At 44.6% G+C, this 20,509-nt stretch overlaps 1 protein-coding gene across 1 annotated transcript; it reads left to right on the top strand.

Annotated features, from left to right (window-relative positions):
* The first annotated feature begins 15,371 nt into the window (after positions 1-15,371).
* On the top strand, positions 15,372-19,331 carry LOC129392992 (PRAME family member 11-like). The gene is made up of 3 exons (XM_055105418.2): positions 15,372-15,664; positions 16,443-17,024; positions 18,770-19,331. Exons 1-3 carry the CDS (start codon positions 15,372-15,374, stop codon positions 19,329-19,331), a joined length of 1,437 nt encoding a protein of 478 aa, XP_054961393.2.
* The last annotated feature ends 1,178 nt before the right edge of the window (positions 19,332-20,509 follow it).

The following is a 20,509-nucleotide window of genomic DNA, read 5'->3' as shown; positions in this document are numbered from 1 at the left end:
AGCAATTTAAAGAAAAAAAGTTCTTGGTGGGAGCAGTGACCCATGCCTGTAACTACAACACTTTGGGAGGCCAAGGCGGGAGGATCATTTGAGCCCAGGGCTTCGAGACCAACCTGGGCAACATGGCAAAACCCTATCTTTACAAAACATTTGTTTTGAGGGGTGGGATGGAGTTTCACTCTGTTACCCAGGCTGGAATGGAGTGGCACAATCTCAGCTCACTCCAACATCCACCTCCCAGGCTCAAGCAATTCTCATGCCTCAGCCTCCTGAGTAGCTGGGATTATAGCCACCCGCCACCATGCACAGCTCATTTTTATATTTTTGGTAGAGACGGCGGTTCACCATGTTGGCCAGGCTGGTCTCGAACTCCTAACCTCAAGTGATCCACGTGCCTTGGCCTCCCAAAGGGCTGAGATTACACCAGTGAGCCACCAATGCCCTGCCTCTTTTTTAAAAAATTAGACGGGCATGGTTGAAGAGGAGCAGCCCCTCCACACCTGTGGGTATATCGCATCAGGTGGGACGAGAGACTGAGAAAAGAAATAAGACACAAAGTATGGAGAAAGAACAGTGGGCCCAGGGGACTGGTGCTCAGCATAAAACATGTGAGAAAAGGAATGTGTGTCACAAATAAGTTCAAGGGAAGGTACTCTGCCTGGATCTGCATGTAGGCCAGATGTACGCTTCTCTCCACCCAAGCATCTCAGTGGAGTAGAGAATAACAGAGCAGCATTGCTGCCAACATGTCTCACCTCACACCACAGGGCAGTTTTCCTCCTATCTCAGAATAGAACAAATCTGCAATTGGGTTTTATCCTGAGACATTCCATTCCCAGGGGGAGGCAGGAGACAGAGGCCTTCCTCTTATCTCAGCTGCAAGAGGCCTTAATCTTTTACTAATCCTCCTCAGCACAGACCCTTCACGGGTGTCGGGCTGGGGGATGGTCAGGTCTTTTCCATCCCAAGAGGCCATATCTCAGGCTATCACATGGGGAGAAACCTTGGACAATATCCGGCTTTCCAGGACAGAAGTCCCTGTGGCTTTCCACAGTGCATTGTGCCCCTGGTTTATCGAGAATGGAGAATGGCAATGATTTTACCAAGCATATTGCCTGTAAACATATTGTTAACAAGGCACATCCTGCACTGCCCTAGATCCCTTATACCTTGATTCCATACAACACGTGTTTTTGTGAGCTCAAGGTTGGGGCAAAGTTACAGATTAGCAGCATCTCAGGGCAAAGCAATTCTTCAGGGTACAGGTCAAAATGGAGTTTCTTATGTCTTCCTTTTCTACATAGACACAGTAACAGTCTGATCTCTCTTTTCCCTACACATAGTGGCATGCATCTGTAGTCCCAGCTATTTGGGTGGCTGAGGTGGGAGGATCCCTTGAACCCAGAAGATTGATGCTGCAGTGAGCCATGCTCACACCAGTGCTGTACTCCAGCCTGGGCAGCAGAGTCAGACTCTGTCGGGAAAAAAAAAAAATCTTAACCAAGCAGTTAAAAAAAATCCAATTAATTGTAATCAGTAGGCAGATCCCAAATGCCTCAAAGAGGGAGAGAAAGAGTTTAGAAGGCTCTACATGCTAGCATCCCATTCAGACTGTTTAATCCTACCATTGTGGTTTTGTAAGAAAAACAGTCTTAAAGATTTCCAATAATTCCCACAATGGCCATAAATTAACCTGGGTGTCATTTTCCCACCAACTTAAAAAGGCACGTGAGAGGCTGGGCACAGTGGCTCACACCTGTAATCCCAGCACTTTGGGAAGCCGAGGCAGGTGGAACACCTGAGATCAGGAGTTCGAGACCAGCCTGGCCAACATGGAGAAACTCCATTTCTACTAAAAGTACAAAAAATAGCCGGGCGTGGTGGTAGGCACCTGTAATCTCAGGTACTTGGGAGACTGAGGCAGGAGAAACAGTTGAACCCAAGAGGTGGAGGTTGCATTGAGCCAAGATAGCACCTTTGCACTCCAGCCTGGCCACAGAGCAAGACTCCATCTCCAAAAAATACTACTAATAATAATTATAACAGCATGTCCACTCACTCCCCAAAGTGTCCAGGACTGGACAATTAATTGTGAGGCCCTCTTCTCTAGCACCCTACGCTATAGCATATATGTGGATTAAAATAAATACACATAAAAATGCAAGTATATATTCTATATACTTTCCATATACTTATATTATATAAGGTCACATGCAAATTCAAGGCTAGGTCAAAGAGTAGAGTGGCTATATGTGGAAAGGGGAGTGGAAGTGAATAATGGTAATAAAAGGAAACAGATAGATATAGATATAGATATGAACAAGTAGACATACACATATATAGCTGCAAGAAAGGGGGTTGTCATGGACCAGTGATGACAGTGAGCCGTGTAAAAAGGCTAAAATTTTTGTGATTGTGTTTCCATTTTCAGGATGAGTTGTAGCTTACCTTTTTAAAAAGGCTGATGATGCAGTCATAGCAAATAAGTGATTATAAAATGTGTTTCCTTTCTGGGGCAATTCTGGAGAAATCTCTAATGGTATGAGAATTCAGTTTACTGGGCAGGTTATCACACAGATAAAATTTTACAGATCCAATGACACTAGCATTAACTTCATTATCCTTGGTATTCTATAAAGGTTGAGTGAACAAATGGTATCTTTAAACGAAAATTAGCTAAACTGACAAAGAAAATTGGATTATTATTATTTATTTTTGAGACAGAGTCTCTGTTGCCCAGGCTGGAGTACAGTGGTGCTACATTGGCTCACTGCAACCTCTGCCTCCCGGGTTCAAGGGGTTCTCCTGCCTCAGTCACCTAAGTAGCTGGGATTACAGGCACACACCACCACACCCAGCTAATTTTTGAATTTTTGGCAGAAGCGGGATTTCACCATGTTGGCCAGGTTGGTCTCGAACCCCTGACATCGGGATCTGCCTGCCTCGGCCTCCTAAAGTGCTGGGATTATAGGTGTCAGCCACCACACCAGGCCGAATCTTTTTTGCTTTTCTCAAAGATGGTGTCATAGTATTGGGTTCTATGCACTTAAGAGAGTGATCCCATCATTCAGTAACAATATGAATCAATACTGCAAGACCTTGATGCAGAATTTCAAAGACTATTTCCAGTACGTGAAGGAGGCTTTCAGTGATGCTTAGATATTCCTGCCGTAGCATTTGGAGATTGCATCCTTTAGAAATGACACCAAGGGAAATCTGCCCATGAACAGCATTGGATGGGACTGTACCAGATGACTTAAACTTAAGGATATCCGAGGAAAAGCCTTCCCTAGAAGCAGACATCATCACATGTTAGACAGCTTTTCCAACACAATGGAGCAAGACTCCATTTGATCTTCTTCCATTGACTGAGACTTGGTTTTGTTTTGTATTAACACAAAATTCTCAAACCTGTATTTTATATTGTTACGTACTTTCACCACTCAAAGCAAACACTTTCTAAGGTCTCCTGTTCAAAATGTAGCCACTCTCACTAACCAAAGCAATTGCTGGCTATGGAGTCATTTACATGAAAGGGAAGGATCACAAATAATAGTAGAACCTGCTCTCATACACAGTTGGGTAGGAATTGAGGATGCTAACTTCATGATAAGGTTTGTTATCCTTCCTTTGGAAGGTTGGTTAATATTGATAATTAAATGACTTGGTACTGAGAAGAAGCTCTAGGTGCAAATGGGTGGCCTATGACTATTATTGATTTCATTACTGGTAATTTATCTCTATGCCTAGAAAACATTAGTGTAACTGGGTCTAACCTAGATAGTGTTCCAGACTCCCACTGGAATCAAACTCTTTGGTTTGACACGCATTATGTAGATGGGAATGCTATAGATATCAACATAGACATAGAGTCAGAACATGACCATGTTACCCTCTGCCAAATAATCAGAGAACTTACTGAAACTAGGCACTGGTTCACTGGAAACTCTAGAGGCAAATAGAATGCATCTATAGCTCTACTGTATGAAATAATAGTTTTATTTATTGGATGCATCAATACTCAGGACATATTTGGAGAGGAAACTATTCTTTCTTCAATGGAGATGGCATGCAAGGATTACTTTATAAAACACACAGAAATATTTTTTCTTCCCACCCCAATTCCAACCATTACCGTGCAACCTGTTGTCAATAGACGTTAAGGCAGTTGAGGCAGAAATAATTAAATAAAGCTTCATTGGAAGCTAAATGTCAGGATCGACTTGGAAGACACACACTGACAAAATCAGTGTTTTCCAAAGTCTGTTACAAGTTGGAATGCTTTTATAAGAAAGGTTGAAAGAAGGGAATGGGACTCCTCCTATCAGTTGTTTTTTTTTTTTTTTTAATTTTCTTTTGTTTTATCCTGGCAAGGCTCTAATAGAGTTGAGCTTTTTTGTTTTTGTTTTTTCCATTGGAAGGGACAATACAGAGGTTACAATCATTGACTTTAGATGACAACATGACAGGCAAAAATATTTTCCTTGCAAGACAACCAGCAAAACTTCACGATCAGAATCAAATCAGTGTCCTTCTCAGTGTCACTGGGTGAAGCCTTCATCAGTACTTGAAGAGTCTCAGGCACTCATGAAGTCAAGATCAGATTCTTTACTCAGGGACAGGATGTAAGCCAATCATAAGACCTTCCACAGATGATTAATTTGGAAGTCTACCTAATGTGACCTGCAGGTTTTCACTGGCAATATGCAGGTGCAGATATGACAAAGAATAATCCTGACCTTTATATCACCCCTAGCTGATGAGGATTGGGATTCTTTTGTCCCTTTCTCTCCATAAAACCAGGTTACTCATCTTGTGTGGCAACAAAATATATGGTCTACTTAACAGAGAAAGAGACTCCACAGAAAAAAAAAACGGATTTTTATTATGAAATGAGCAAAGCCATGGGAATAGATGTGAGATTACTCGGGGAGGTAAAGGAAGACAAAGGTTTTGAAAGGAAAAATGAGGAGAATTACATAAAGTTTTTTGAAAGACTCATTCTTGGTCACAAGTATGAAAACCAAGGGAGCCTCAGTGCAATGTTGGAAAGATTCCTCCTCCACCCTCTCAATAACCCCCAACACATTTACCAAGTCTTCGTTCACTCCCTGGATTCCATTAAAACACCCAGCTCAACACTGAGCAGCCTCCACCTTCACTTCCCTTTATAATTTTGACATAAATTTGTTACAGGACCATCAGGTTCCTATGCCTGCTGCACAGTAGCTTACCAATATTCTGAGACAGCAGGGTTTGCAGCAGAAAGTTTAATGATCACAAGGTGGCTGAATGAGAAGCTGGGAGGAGATCCTCAAATTCATCGCCCCAAGGAGTACTGAGGGTTTCCAGTGGATCCTGGATAGCAAGGGGCTGGAAAGTTGGTGTAGTTTGATGGCAATAAGAGGTATGAAGTTATCACGATGTCAGAACGGCATTCTTTGGTGAGTTGATGCCTTGCAGGGCCCTTCAGATCAGCTCACATCAGTAGTTTCACTGACATGCAGAACCTGAAAGAATATCTCAAATGAAAAAGTGAATGTTTCACAATGCTTAAATTGTTGTCTGCAGCGTAGTTAAGGGGAATTGTAGTCTAAGTTCTACACGATTTTGGGACAGTAGGCTGCCAGCAACCATGAGGAAGCAAGTCAGAGGGCAAGCTGACCTCCTGGTGAATGCTGAATGCGCTGCAAGCTTGGTTTGTTTTTGTTCCTCCCCCTCTCTTTTTCACTGATTAAATTTATAAAGTTTAGAGATACGGTTTCAATTTCTTCCAGACAAGCCTTAACCTAAGCCCTGAGACCACTCAAGCCCTCAGTGGCACCTCTCTTCCACCAGCATGAGCAAATAAATTGCTACCTTAGGTGATATAAAACCCACAAGACCATTCGATACATGGAGATTTTTTTTCTGATTTTGTAGGGATGACTTCTCTGTTTTTATAAAGCTGTTTTAACTATAAAACAATTTTATAATTTTAATGTGGCCAAAGATCTCCCAACACTACTTTCAGGTTTTATTTTTCTGTCTAATATCCGGAACAGATCAAACCCTTCCCTGCCTCAAACTCAGGACTATATAGGTCATATATCAGTAAAATTCCATCAGTGTTTGTGGAGTTCATGAATGAATGAATTCTTTTTTTTTTTTTTTTTTTGGACAAAGTCTACCTCTGTCACCCAGAACTGTGTGAAATGGTGCAATCTTGGCTCACTGCAACCATTGCCTCCTGGATTCAAGCGATTCTCCCACCTCAGCCTCCTGAGTAGCTGGATTACAGGCACCTGCCATCATGCCTGGCTAATTTTTGTGTTTTTGTAGACATGGGGTTTCACCATGTTGGCCTTGCAGGTCTTGATCGCCTGACCTCAGGTGATCCAGCCAACTTGGACTCTCAAAGTGCAGGGATTACAGGTGTGAGCCACCTCACCCGGCCTTTAATGAGTGAATTCTTGATTTCCACCCTATTCCTAACACTGTCAATTTCTTGATTCATGAACTTAATATGGATAGCTGATATGAATGGATATCTGATTCAATCCAGTAATCTGGGGACAGCCAAAAACCCAATCAAGATTAACTGGGTGGAGCTTCAGAAATGCAATCTGATAGCACTTTTTGACTGGAAGCAAGCACTGAATACATGGAGGGGTGTGGGTGGGAGTTGTGATTAGAAAGATCAATAAAAGTTTCTGAAGACCCACAGGAGAGACCCAAAGTCTTCAAGTCTGGAGTTCCTGCTTGGTTCTTCCTGAGATCTAAGCATGCTGCAAACTCAGTCCAGATCTAGTAAGTCACTCATTTCTGGAAGGACACTCCCATCTGACCTATAGTCAGCCCGTCTGGGACGGGGACAGTGCAGCCTATGATGGCACCGAGCTATATCTGTCTTTTTTATATATTCCAGCTAACTGGGAGACTGAGGCAGGAGAATCACTTGAACAGGGAGGCAGAGGTTGCAGTGAGCCGAGATCGCACCATTGCACTCCAGCCTGGAAAACAAGAGTGAAACTCCATCTCAAAAAAAAATTAATAAATAAATACATTATAAATAAATAAATTAATTAATGCTTTAAAGAAAAAAGAAATAAACTTTGCCTACAAGTTTCATATGCAATTGAATATCTCTTAAATTTTGATGTGAACCGACCAGGCATGGTGGCTGAGGCCTGTAATCCCAGCACTTTGGGAGGCCGAGGCGGGCAGACCACGAAGTCAGGAGATTGAGACCATCCTAGTTAACATGGTGAAACCCCGTCTTTACTAAAAATACAAAAAATTAGCCAGGTGTAGTGGCATGCACCTGTAGTCCCGGCTATTTAGGAGGCTGAGGCAGGAAAATTGCTTGAACCGGGGAGGCAGAGGTCGAAGTGAGCTGAGATCGTGCCACTGCATTCCAGCCTGGTGACGGAGCGAGACTCCATCTCAAAAAATAAATGAATAAAATAAATAAATCAATAAATAAATAAAAACACTGTGACAGGAACCAACATTGCTCAACTTGTACACTAATGTCTTACACAATCCTTTCCTTGTCACCTTCAAATCTCCATTTCAAATGCTACACTTTGCAAAACTCTACCACTTTGTTGCCATTTCCTGATGATGGAGAAGACCATACGTGTGTGTGGCATCAGAACTATTGACTCCTCCTATTCATGTTTAAGATATTCCATTACACAAACCTGGGTTCATACTTTTTGTTGATAGATCTTATGCCAAAAATGTAGGCAAAAAATGCCAAGCAGGAAATGCTATCAGTTCTGAAGATGAATTCATAGAGATGGAAATTCTTTCAGAATTTATTTTTCCAGATTTTTTCTTTGTTTGTTTGTTCCTTTGCGTTTGTTCGTTTTCAGACGGAGTCTCGCTCTGTCACCAAGTTGGAGTGCAGTGATGAAATCTTGGCTGACTGCAACCTCCTCCTCCTGAGTTCAAGCGACTCTCCTGCCTCAGTCTCTTGAGTAGCTAGGATTATGGGTGGGTGCCAACATGCTCAGCTAATTTTTGTATTTTTAGCAGAGACAGGGTTTCACCATGTTGGCTAGGATGGTCTCAATTTTTTGGCATCGTGATCTACCTGCCTTGGCCTCCTGAAGTGCTGGGATTACAGGTGTGAGCCACCACCGTGCCCGGCCTTTTTTTTTTTTTTCTTTTGAGATGGAGTCTCACTCTATTGCCCGGGCTGGGAATGGGACTCCTCCTATCAATTATTTTTTTAAATTTTCTTTTGTTTTATTGACCTGACAAGGCTCAAATAGAGTTGAGTTTTTGTTTTTGTTTTTTCCATTGGAAGGGACAATACAGAGGTTACAATCATTGGCTTTAGATGACAAGATAAAAGATTAAAACATATTCCTTGCAAGACAACCAGCAAACTTCATGATCAGCATCAAATCAGTGCCTTCTCACTGTCAGTGGGTGGAAGCCTTCATCAATACTTGTAGAGTTTGAAGCACTCATGAACTCACGATCAGACTCTTTACTCAGGGACAGGATGTAAGCCAAGCAAAAGACCTTCCACAGGTGGTGAATTTGGAAGCCTGCCCAATGTGACCTGCAAGTTTTCACTGGCAATATGCAGGTGCAGATATGACAAAGAATAACCATGACCTTTACATCACCCCCAGCTGTTGAGGAATGGGATCCTTTTGACCCTTTCTGTCCAGAGAACCAGGTTGCTCATTTGTGTGGCAACAACATATATGGTCTACTTAACAGAGAAGAAGACTCTGTAAAAAAAAAAAATGTTTATTATTAAGTAAGCAAAGAAATGGGAATAGATGTGAGATTATTTGGGGAGATAAAGGAAGTTGAAGGTTTTGAAAGGAAAAATAAGGAGGATTATACAAATTGTTTTGAAAGACTCATACTTGGTCATAAGGATTAAAACCAAAAGGGCATCAGTGCAATGTTAGATAGATTCCTCTTACACCCACTCAATAACCCCCAACATGTTCAGCAAGTCTTAGTTCACTCCCAGGTTCCCATTAAAAACCCAGCTCAACCCTGACCAGCTCCACCCTCACTTCCCATTTGTAATTTTCACATGACTTTATTACAGGACCATCAGGTTCCTATGCCTGCTGCACAGTAGCTTAGCAATATTCTGAGACAGCAGGGTTTGCAGCAGAGAGTTTAATGATCACAAGGTGGCTGAATGAGAAGCTAGGAGGAGATCCTCAAATTCATCTCCCCAAGGAGTACTGAGGGTTTCCAGTGGATCCTGGATAGCAAGGGGCCGGAAAGTTGGGGTAGCGGTAAGAGGGAAGAAGTCAACAGGATGTAGAAACTGCATTCTTTGGTGAGTTGGTGCATTGCAGGGCCCTTCAGATCAGCTGGCATCAGTAGTTTCACTGACATGCAGAACCTGAAAGAATATCTCAGATGAAAAAGTTAATGTTTTGCAATGCTTAAATCGTTGTCTGCAGGGAAGTTAAGGGGAACCGTAATCTAAGGTCTATATGATTTTGGAACAGTAGGCTGCCAGCAACCATGAGGAACCAGGTCAGAGAGCAAGAAGACGTCCTGATGAATGCTGAATGTGTTGCAAGCTTGGTTTATTTTTGTTTCTCTCCCTCCCTTCTTCACTGATTAAATTTATAAAGTTTATCGATGTGGTTTCAATTTCTTCCAAAGAAGCCTTAACCTAAGCCCTGAAACCACTTGCGCCCTCAGTGGCACCTCTCCTCCACCAGAACGAGCATGTAATCTGCTACCTTAGGTTATACAAAATCCCGAAGACCATTCAATACATTGAGATTTTCATTCTGATTTCGTAGGGATGACTCCTCTGTTTTTATAAAGCTTTTTAAAGTATAAAGCATTTTTATATTTTGATGTGGCCAAGGATCTCCTAACAACACTACTTTCAGATTTTATTTTTCTGTCTAATGTCGTAAACAGATCAAATCCTTCCCTGCCTCACACTCAAGACTATGAAGTGCACATATTAGTAAAATACCATCAGTGTTTGTGGAGTTCATGAATGAATGATTTTTTTATTTTTTGACAGAATGTCCCTCTGTCACCCAGACTGGAGTGCAGTGGCACAATTCTGGCTCACTGCAACCATTGCCTCCTGGGTTCAAGCAATTCTCCTGCCTCAGCCTCCCAAGTAGCTGGGTTTCAGGCGCCTGCCATCATGCCCAGCTAATTTTTGTATTTTTGTATTTTTGTAGAGACGGGGTTTCACCTTTTTGACCTGGCTCCTCTTGAACCCCTGACATCAGGTGATTTACTCACCTTGTCCTTCCAAAGTGCTGGAATTACAGGTATGAGCCACCTCGCCCACCCTTGAATGAAAGTATTCTTGACTTCTACCCTATCCCTAACACTGTCAATTTCTTGCTTCACGAACTGAATATAGATATGTGATATGAATGGATATCTGACTCAATCCATTAATCTGGGGAAAGCCAAAAACCCAATGAGGATTAACTGGGTGGAGCTTCACAAATGTAATCATATATTGCTTTTTGATTGGAAGCTAGCAGCGGATACGTGGAGGGGCGTGGGTGGGAGTTGTGATTAGAAAGGTCAATAAAAGCTTCTAAAGACCCACAGGAGAGACCCAAAGTCTTCAAGCCTGGAGTTCCTGCCTGGTTCTTCCTGAGGTCTGAGCACCTTCTAAACTACATCCAGATCTGGTAAGTCACTAATTTCTGTAAGGACACTCCCATCTGACCTACAATCAGTCGGTCTGGGATGGTGACAGTGCAGCCTACGATGGCACAGAGCTATATCCTGTCCTTTTTTTTTCTTCATATGAACAATTTGAAGCTTTGAATGTTTTCCTCTAAATGCAGTTCTGTCTTTATTTCAAAAAAGTTGATTGTGCTTTGGTTTAGGTCATTTCAAAATTCTTGAAGGGAGCAGTGACTCATGCCTTTAACCCCAACACTTTGGGAGGCCAAAGTGGGAGGATCATTTCAGCCCAGGGGTTTGAGACCAACCTGGGCAACATGACAAAAACCCTCCTCTACACAGTGTTTTTTTTTTTTTGAGGGTGGGGATGGAGTCTCACTGTGTTGCCCAGACTGGAGTGCAGTGGCACGATCTCAACTCACTGCAACCTTTACTTCCCGGGTTCAAGCAATTCTCATGCCTCAGTCTCCATCCTCAGAAGCTGGTGTCACAGACATCTGAAACCATGCCTGGCTAAGTTTTGTATTTTTAGTAGAGGTGGGGTTTCACCACGCTGACCAGGTTGGTCTCAAACACCTGACCTCAAGTGATCCACCTGCCTTGGCCTCCCAAAGTGCTGGGATTACAGCTGTGAGTCACTGGTGCTTGGCCTCTACTTTTTTTTTTAATTAGCTGAGCATGGTGACATGCATCTGTAGTCCCAGCTATTTGGGTGGCTGGTGTGGGAGAATCACTTGAGCCCAGAAGGGTGAGGCTGCAGTGAGCCATGCTTACACCACTGCTGTACTCCAGCCTGGGCAAAAGAGAGAGACCCTGTCCAAAAAAACAAAAACAAAATCAATCAAAAAGGATCTTTGACGTTAATTTTAAACCAATCACATCCTCTTCCACCCAAATGGAGACATGGGTGTGGGGGTGCATGCCTGTAATCCCAGCTACGTGGAAGGCTGAAGCATGAGAATTGCTTGAATCTCAGAGGTGGAGGTTACAGTGAGCTGAGATGGCACCGTTGTACTCCAGCCTGGGCGACAAAGTCAGACTTAGCTTCATCCACACCAAAAAAAATTAGATTATACCACCCAGGTGATCATTAGATACATGAAGATTTCTACTGTGTTTTCTTAGGGACTGTCATCTCTGTCTTTGAAAACTGTTTTAACTCTGAAATATTTTGATAAATTTGACGTGGCCAAGGATCCCTCAACAAAGATACTTTCAAGTTTTTTCTTTCTGTCTAATATCAGGAAGAGATTCAACCCTTCCCTATCTCACACTCAGGACTGTGAAGGACACATATTAGTAAAACTCCATGTTTGTGGAGGGAATCAGTGAATGAGTCCTGGACTTTCACCCTAACCCTAAATCTTTCACTTTCATGGATGAATATCTAATTCCATCAGTAAATCTGGAAGAAACCCAAAAATCCAATCAGGATTAACTGGGTAGAAGTCGAATCAAATGTAGTTCTCTTTCTCTCTTTTTTCTTTTTCTTTTTTTCTTTTTTCTTTTTTCTTTTTTTTTTTTTTTTGAACCTAGCATATTTTCCAGGCTGGAGTTCAGTGGTGTATTGTCAGCACACTGCAACCTCTGCCTCCTGGGTTCAAGCGATCCTCCTGCCTCAGCCTCCCTAGTAGCTTGGACTATAGGCGCAGACCACCACAACTGGCTAATTTTTGTAATTTTAGTAGAGGTAAGGTTTTACCATGTTGGCCAGGCTGGTCTCAAACTCCTGACCTCAGATAATCCACCTGCCTCTGCCTCCCAGAGTGCTGGGATTACAGGTGTGAGCCACTTCGTCTGGCCTTGAATGAATGTATTCTTGACTTCTACCCTATCCCTAACACTGTCAATTTCTTGCTTCATGAAGTGAATATAGATATGTGATATGAATGGACATCTGATTCAATCCGGTAATCTGGGGAGAGCCAAAAACCCAATCAGGATTACCTGGGTGGAGCTTCACAAAAGCAATCAGATATCATTTTCTGATTGGAAGCTAGCAGCGGATATGTGGAGGGGTGTGGGTGGGAGTTGTGATTAGAAAGGTCAATAAAAGCTTCTAAAGACCCACAGGAGAGACCCAAAGTCTTCAAGCCTGGAGTTCCTGCCTGGTTCTTCCTGAGGTCTGAGCACCTTCTAAACTACATCCAGATCTGGTAAGTCACTAATTTCTGTAAGGACACTCCCATCTGACCTAGAGTCAGTCAGTCTGGGATGGTGACAGTGCAGCCAACGATGGCACAGAGCTATATCCTGTCCTTTTTTTTTCTTCATATGAACAATTTGAGGCTTTGAATTTTTTCCTCTAAATGCAGTTCTGTCTTTATTTCAAAAAAGTTGATTGTGCTTTGGTTTAGGTCATTTCAAAATTCTTGAAGGGAGCAGTGACTTATGCCTTTAACCCCAACACTTTTGGAGGCCAAAGTGGGAGGATCATTTCAGCCCAGGAGTTTGAGACCAACCTGGGCAACATGACAAAAACCCTCCTCTACACAGTGTTTTTTTTTTTTTGAGGGTGGGGATGGAGTCTCACTGTGTTGCCCAGACTGGAGTGCAGTGGCACGATCTCAACTCACTGCAACCTTTACCTCCCGGGTTCAAGCAATTCTCATGCCTCAGTCTCCATCCTCAGAAGCTGGTGTCACAGACATCTGAAACCATGCCTGGCTAAGTTTTGTATTTTTAGTAGAGGTGGGGTTTCACCATGCTGGCCAGGTTGGTCTTGAACACCTGACCTCAAGTGATCCACCTGCCTTGGCCTCCCAAAGTGCTGGGATTACAGCTGTGAGTCACTGGTGCTTGGCCTCTACTTTTTTTTTTTTTAATTAGCCGAGCATGGCGGCATGCATCTGTAGTCCCAGCTATTTGGGTGGCTGGTGTGGGAGAATCACTTGAGCCCAGAAGATTGAGGCTGCAGTGAGCCATGCTCACACCACTGCTGTACTCCAGCCTGGGCAAAAGAGAGAGACCCTGTCCAAAAAACAAAAACAAAATCAATCAAAAAGGATCTTTGACTTAATTTTAAACCAATCACATCCTCTTCCACCCAAATGGAGACATGGCTGTGGGGGGTGCATGCCTGTAGTCCCAGCTACGTGGAAGGCTGGAGCATGAGAATTGCTTGAATCTTGGAGGCTGAGGTAACAGTGAGCCGAGATGACACCACTGCACTCTAGCCTGGCCGATGAAGTGAGATTCAGCTCCCTCAACACCGAAAAGAATTTCGCCACCTAGGTGATCTTTGGATATATGAAGATTTCTACTGTGTTTTCTTAGGGTCTGTCATCTCTGTCTTTGAAAACTGTTTTAACTCTGAAATATTTTGATAAATTTGACGTGGCCAAGGATCCCTCAACAAAGATACTTTCAAGTTTTCTTTCTTTCTGTCTAATATCAGGAAGAGGTTCAACCCTTCCCTATCTCACACTCAGGACTTTGAAGGACACATATTAGTAAAACTCCATGTTTGTGAAGGGAATCAGTGAATGAGTCCTGGACTTTCACCCTATCCCTAAATCTTTCATTTTGATGGATGAATATCTAATTCGATCAGTTAATATTTAAGAAAGTCAAAAATCCAAACAGGATTAACTGGGTAGACATTAAGAATTCTAATCAAATGTAGCTCTCTCTGTCTCTCTGTTCAATCTAGCCTATTTCCCAGGCTGGAGTGGAGTGGTATAATGTCAGCTCACTGCAACTTCTGCCTCCTGGGTTCAAGCGATCCTCCTACCTCAGCCTCCCTATTAGCTTGGACTACAGGCTGAGACCACTGCATCTCACTGAAATTTTCAATAATGAGGCTGGGGCGGAGGCTCACACCTATAATCCCAGTATGATGGGAGGCCAAGAGGGGTAGATTGCTTGAGACTAGGAGTTGAAGACCAGCTTGGAAAACATAGCGAAATCCACTGTCTTTACAAAAAGTCAAAAAATAAAAGATGAGCTGGGTGTGGTGATGCATAACTGTGGTCCCAGCTACTTGAGAGGCTGAGGAGGAAGAATCCTTTGAGCTGGAAGGTCAAGGCTGCACTGAGCTGAGATCCCACCACTACACTCCAGGCTGGGTGACAGAGCAAGACCCTGTCAGAAAGAGAGTGAGAGAGGGAGAGAGAGAAAGAGAGAGAGAATGAGAGAAGGGAGGCAGGGAAAGAAGACAAGAAAGAAAGAAGGGAGAGAGAGGGGGAAAGAAAGAAAGAAGGGAGTGAGAGAGGGAAAGAAGGAAAGAAGAAAGAGAGAGAAAGAGAAAGCAAGCTTAAATAATGAAAAGAAAACAAATAGAACCTGTTCTAGGGATGCCCCATGAATGTTCCCAACAAGCTTATTTGTAGGAACTGAAAATGTGGGCATGTAGGCTTGTGACACTCCCATTCCCATTGTTTTAGAAACTTAAGGAATTAGTAATTTCCCCCAATGGTAGGAGGGGTTCGCTTTCAGGTTCCTCCACACTCACTAGTCACTGGATGGAACACTGGATAGAAAGGAAGGGCTAGTGGTGGCCCTGCTTCCTCACTCCTTCGGAGACGCTCATGCTGATGCAGCAGAAGCAGAACGCTGGCTTAATGGCCACTGAGTACAGAGCAGAATTGGAGTAAACTGAGGGCTCTTTCACCATTGCCAGAGCAGTGACTTTGGCCCTGGGAGAAGATGAGATTGCATGGGCTTGGCCTGAGAGTGATGCCTTTTCTCTGGGTTTGTCCTCTGGAAGTTTTCCCTGCAGATTCATGAAGATGAGCATCCGGACTGCCCCCAGACTCCTGGAGCTTGCGGGGCGGAACCTGCTGAGAGATCAAGCCTTGGCCGTCTCCACCCTGGAGGAGCTGCCCACAGAACTTTTCCCCCCACTGTTCATGGAGGCCTTCAGCAGGAGACGCTGTCAGACCCTGAAGCTGATGGTGCAGGCCTGGCCCTTCCGCCGCCTCCCTCTGAGGCCTCTGATAAAGATGCCTTGTCTGGAGGCCTTCAAAGCTGTGCTCGATGGGCTTGATGCACTGCTTACCCAAGGGGTTCGTCCCAGGTGAGGTGGCCCAGGTGGGCTGGTGGGGAGGGCCCAGGTGTCCAACAGAAGGAACAGCTGGGTCATGAGAAGTGAGGAGGCCCAAGTGGGGGATGGTGGTGGTGAGGAAGCTGAGAGGACTTGGCCATTCACCAGCTCCTCAGGGAAAGCACTGCTCACCACACAAGGTCCATGGAGGTAAGAGGAACCTCTCCTCTAATGGCACTGAAAGGCACCATGAAAAGTGAGAACTGGGCCGGGCACGGTGGCTCACAATGTAATCCCAGCACATTGCGAGGCTGAGGTCAAGAGTTGGAGGCCAGCCTGTCCAACATGGTAAACCCCAACTCTACTAAAAATACTAAAATTAGCTGGGCATTGTGGTGGGTTCCTGTAATCCCAGCACATTGGGAGGCTGAGGTCAAGAGTTGGAGGCTAGCCTGTCCAACATGGTAAACCCCAACTCTACTAAAAATACTAAAATTAGCTGCGCATGGTGGTGGGTTCCTGTAATCCCAGTTACTTGTGAGGTTGAGGCAGGAGAATCATTTGAACCCGGGAAGCAGAGGTTGCAGTGAGGTGACCTCACACCACTGCACTCCAGCCTGGGTGACAGAGGGAGACTTGGTCTCAAAAAAAAAGAATGTGGAAGTGGGCAGGATCCAAGGGGAAAACAGGGTGAAGAAAAGTCAGAGAGAGGGACAAGAAGCAGGGAGGGGAGGAGCTGCTATCCAGGATGTGGAGTTTAAGTTCAGAAATGAGTTCTGAAATTCTCAGTCTCACCTCTATTTTCCCACAGGAGGTGTAAACTTCAAGTGCTGGATTTACAGGATGTCTGTGAGAACTTCTGGATGGTTTGGTCTGAAGCTATGGCCCATGGGTGCTTCCTCAATGCCAAGAGGAACAAAAAACCAGTGCAGGACTGTCCAAGGATGAGAGGACGGCAGCCCTTGACTGTGTTCATAGAACTTTGGCTCAAGAACAGGACTCTGGATGAATACCTCACCTGCCTCCTTCTATGGGTCAAGCAGAGGAGAGATTTACTACACCTGTGCGGTAAGAAGCTGAAAATTTTGGGAATGCCCTTCCACAATATCAGAAGCATCCTGAAAATGGTGAACCTAGACTGTATCCAGGAGGTGGAAGTGAATTGCAAGTGGATACTGCCCATCCTGACACAGTTTACCCCATACCTGGGCCACATGAGGAATCTTCAGAAGCTCGTTCTCTCCCACATGGATGTCTCTCGCTACGTTTCCCCAGAGCAGAAGAAGGAGATTGTTACCCAGTTCACCACTCAGTTCCTCAAGCTGTGCTGCCTCCAAAAGCTTTATATGAACTCTGTTTCTTTCCTCGAAGGCCACCTGGACCAGCTGCTCAGGTGAGGGAGAGTGGTGAGCTTTCTCTGCAGACCACAGCAGAGCCTGTTACAGTAAACACTAGTGGGCATCTACTGTGAGCCAGCCTATGAGGATGAAACAGTGAAGGGGATACTAGAATGTCCATGCATTGTCCTGTTGGCGGCCCTGTCCTGAAATGGGTATCATGCAACCCTCCCAATAGAGGCAGAGGGATCAGCTAGGGGAGATGCTATAGAGAGGCTGCCATGCTAGGAAGCTAGCTACTGGAGGGTTCAGATCTAGTGAGGGTGCCTTTCTGGATTCTTCCTGAGGACGTGTGTCTAAGTTAAGATGAGGAAAATTGGCCAGGGGCGGTGGCTCATGCCTGTAATCCTAGCACTTTGGGAGTCTGAGGCAAGAGGATAGCTTGAGCCTAGGAGTTTAAGACCAGTCTGGGTAACATCCCAAGACCCCTGTCAGAAATGAATAAATAAAAGTAAAAACAAACAAGATAACTTTTTTTTTTCTGAGATGGATTTTAACTTTGATGGTCCAGGCTGGAGTGCAGTTGTGACATCTCAGCTCGCAGCAACTTCTGCCTCCCAGGTTCAAGCGATTCTCCTGCCTCAGCCTCCCGAGTACCTGGGATTACACGCGTGGGCCACCACACCTGGCTAATTTTTATATTTTAAGTAGAGACAGGGTTTCACCATGTTGGCCAGGTTATTCTCCAACTCCTGATTTCAAGTGATCCACCGACCTTGGACTCCCAAAGTGCTGGGATTATAGGCGAGAGCTACCATGCCCAGCCAACAAGATAATTTTTAAGAAGATGATGTGAAGTAGGGAAGTGAAGTGGGCACTGAAGAGGGGAATGCTCAGCAAACCTGCACATGTCAGAAAATCAGCTTTGTGCCCCACAGTTTGGTGAACATGAATGATCCCATCTCTAATTCCCTGTTGTAAAAGTTTCTTTTGAGCTCCAGGTAAATTAATTACCTAGGAAATGTATGATTCTGAAACAGAGGGTCAGGGAGCAGGCACAAAGAATGGTGAAAGTGATAGATGGTTTGCTGATGATACAGGCGTGTCAGGGACGCCTGCAGCCCGCCCACCCCAGCTGATGTTGCAGGATCCTGTCTGGGTTTGTCCTTTATGCCTGCATCTCCACTGGGCTCCTGTGGCCCAGGGATGTGGTTTTCTGCCTGACAGATGAGGAAAGGGAGCTTTAGGGATTCTGTGAACTTGATCCATTCCTATAAATGATGGTGAAATGAGTCAGCCTCAAATGGAATGATTTTTTCTCCTTTTTCTTTTTAGTAGAGTCTCGCTCTGTCACCCAGGCTGGAGTGTAGTGGCATGATCTCTGCTCACTGCAACCTACACCTCCTGGGTTCAAGCGATTCTCCTCCCTCAGCTTCCCAAGTAGCTGGAATTGCAGGCTCCCGCCACCACACCTGACTAATTTTTGGATTTTTAGTAGAGAGGAGGTTTTGCCATGTTCACCAGGCTGGTCTCAAACTCCTGATCTCAAGGAATCCACCAGTCTCAGCCTCCCAAAGTTCTGGGATTACAGGTGTGAGTTACTGGGCCGGGTCTAAAGTGGAATTGACCTCGGTGGCAAAGCTCTTCATCACGCATCATCCTAAGTGTTGACCATCAGGCCATCAGAATGATCCTGGACTTGGGCAAAATGGTCTCCATCCATTACCTTGAAGCCATTCCCCACCACCCTCCACTCACCCCTATGATTCCCGAGAATTAACTTCTTGCTCTCTCTCCCCAGCTGTCTGAAGACCTCGTTAAAGGTCCTCGCAATAACTAACTGTGTGCTTTTGGAATCAGACTTGAAGCATCTATCCCAGTGCCCGAGCATCAGTCAACTAAAGACCCTGGACCTGAGTGGCATCAGACTGACCAATTACAGTCTTGTGCCTCTCCAAATTCTCCTAGAAAAAGTTGCAGCCACCCTTGAGTACCTGAATTTAGATGACTGTGACATCATAGACTCCCAAGTCAATGCCATCCTGCCTGCCCTGAGCCGCTGCTTTGAGCTCAACACCTTCAGCTTCTGTGGAAATCCCATCTCCATGGCCACCCTGGAGAACCTGCTGAGCCACACAATCATACTCAAAAACTTATGCCTGGAGCTGTATCCTGCCCCGCGGGACAGTTATGGTGCTGATGGTACTCTCTGCTGGAGCAGATTTGCTCAAATTAGGGCTGAGCTGTTGAAGAGAGTGAGGGACTTCAGGCACCCCAAGAGGATCTTGTTCTGTACTGACAACTGCCCTGACCGTGACGACAGGTCATTTTATGACCTGGAGGCAGATCAATACTGCTGTTGAATCCCTGCCTATTTGGATGGATAAGTCAAACGCTTTCTTCTGGACACTTGGAAACTAAAACCTAGGTCTTAGGTACATCCTAAAGGGAGCACAGAACCCATCGTTTCACACATGGGCTCTGAAAGTGGGAAAGGAAAGGTGATCAAGCAGGGGCAGGACTTGGGGGAAATGTTGCCATGGATTTGATGGGACTTTGGGAACCTGTATCCTGTAGAGTCGAAAATGGGAATCTGAATGTCTAGAGTGGAATTCAGGCTTGAGAATACATGAGGGAGTTACTCTTGCATGGATGGTTGTAAAGAAACAATCAGAAATAAAGGAAAACTGAGCAGAATCTGTCTGGTGCCGTCTATTATTAAGTAACCTGTTTTCCAGTTTAAGCCTCAGGAATCTTCAGTTATTGATGGAAAAACAAAAGGCACTGACTGAGTTGTCCAATCAATAAGATGCAGCCCAAGAAAATCAAGGCATTTAAATGAAATTTGGTTATTGTAACCAGTTTCCTCCCATTCTTTTATTTGAGACAGAGTTTCACTCTTGTTGCCCAGGCTGGAGTTTAGAGTGCAATGGTGCCATCTCAGCTGACTGCAACCTCCACCTGGGGTTTAAATGATTCTCCTGCCTCAGCCTCCCAAGTAGCTGGGATTACAAGCATGCACCACCATGCCCAGCTAATTTGTGTATGTTTAGTAGAGACAGGGTTTCCTCACTATGTTGGCCAGGCTGGTCTCAAACTCCTGACTTTGGGTGATTCATGCAAGTAGGCCTACCAAAATGCTGGGATTACAGGTGTGAGCCACTGTGTCAGGCTTTTTTTTGTTTTTGTTTTTTAAAGGTCTCCTGTCACTCAGGCTACAGTGCAGTGGCACAATCATACCTCATTGCAGCCTCAATTTCCTGGGTTCAAGCGATCTTCCCACCTCAGCCTGCTGAGTAGCTAGGACTACAGCTGTGTGAGCCACCACACCTGGATACATTTTTTTAGTAGAGACAAGGCCTCGCTGTCTTCCCCAGGCTGATCTGGAACTCCTGAGCTTGTGATTCTCCTGCCTTGGCCTCCCAAAATGCAGGGAGTATAGGCGTGGACCACCACGCTTGGCTTGGCCTCCTCCAGTTCTTCACTTCTTTAGATGTCTGTTAACTCCTTGTTAGTTGCTGTGGCTGTTCAGTGGGTTAAT

The sequence above is a fragment of the Pan paniscus genome, chromosome 1, assembly GCF_029289425.2.
Source record: "Pan paniscus chromosome 1, NHGRI_mPanPan1-v2.0_pri, whole genome shotgun sequence".
Classification (NCBI taxonomy): domain Eukaryota; kingdom Metazoa; phylum Chordata; class Mammalia; order Primates; family Hominidae; genus Pan; species Pan paniscus.
Note: the sequence above shows the minus strand (reverse complement) of the source record. Positions and strands in the feature narration are given on the sequence as shown.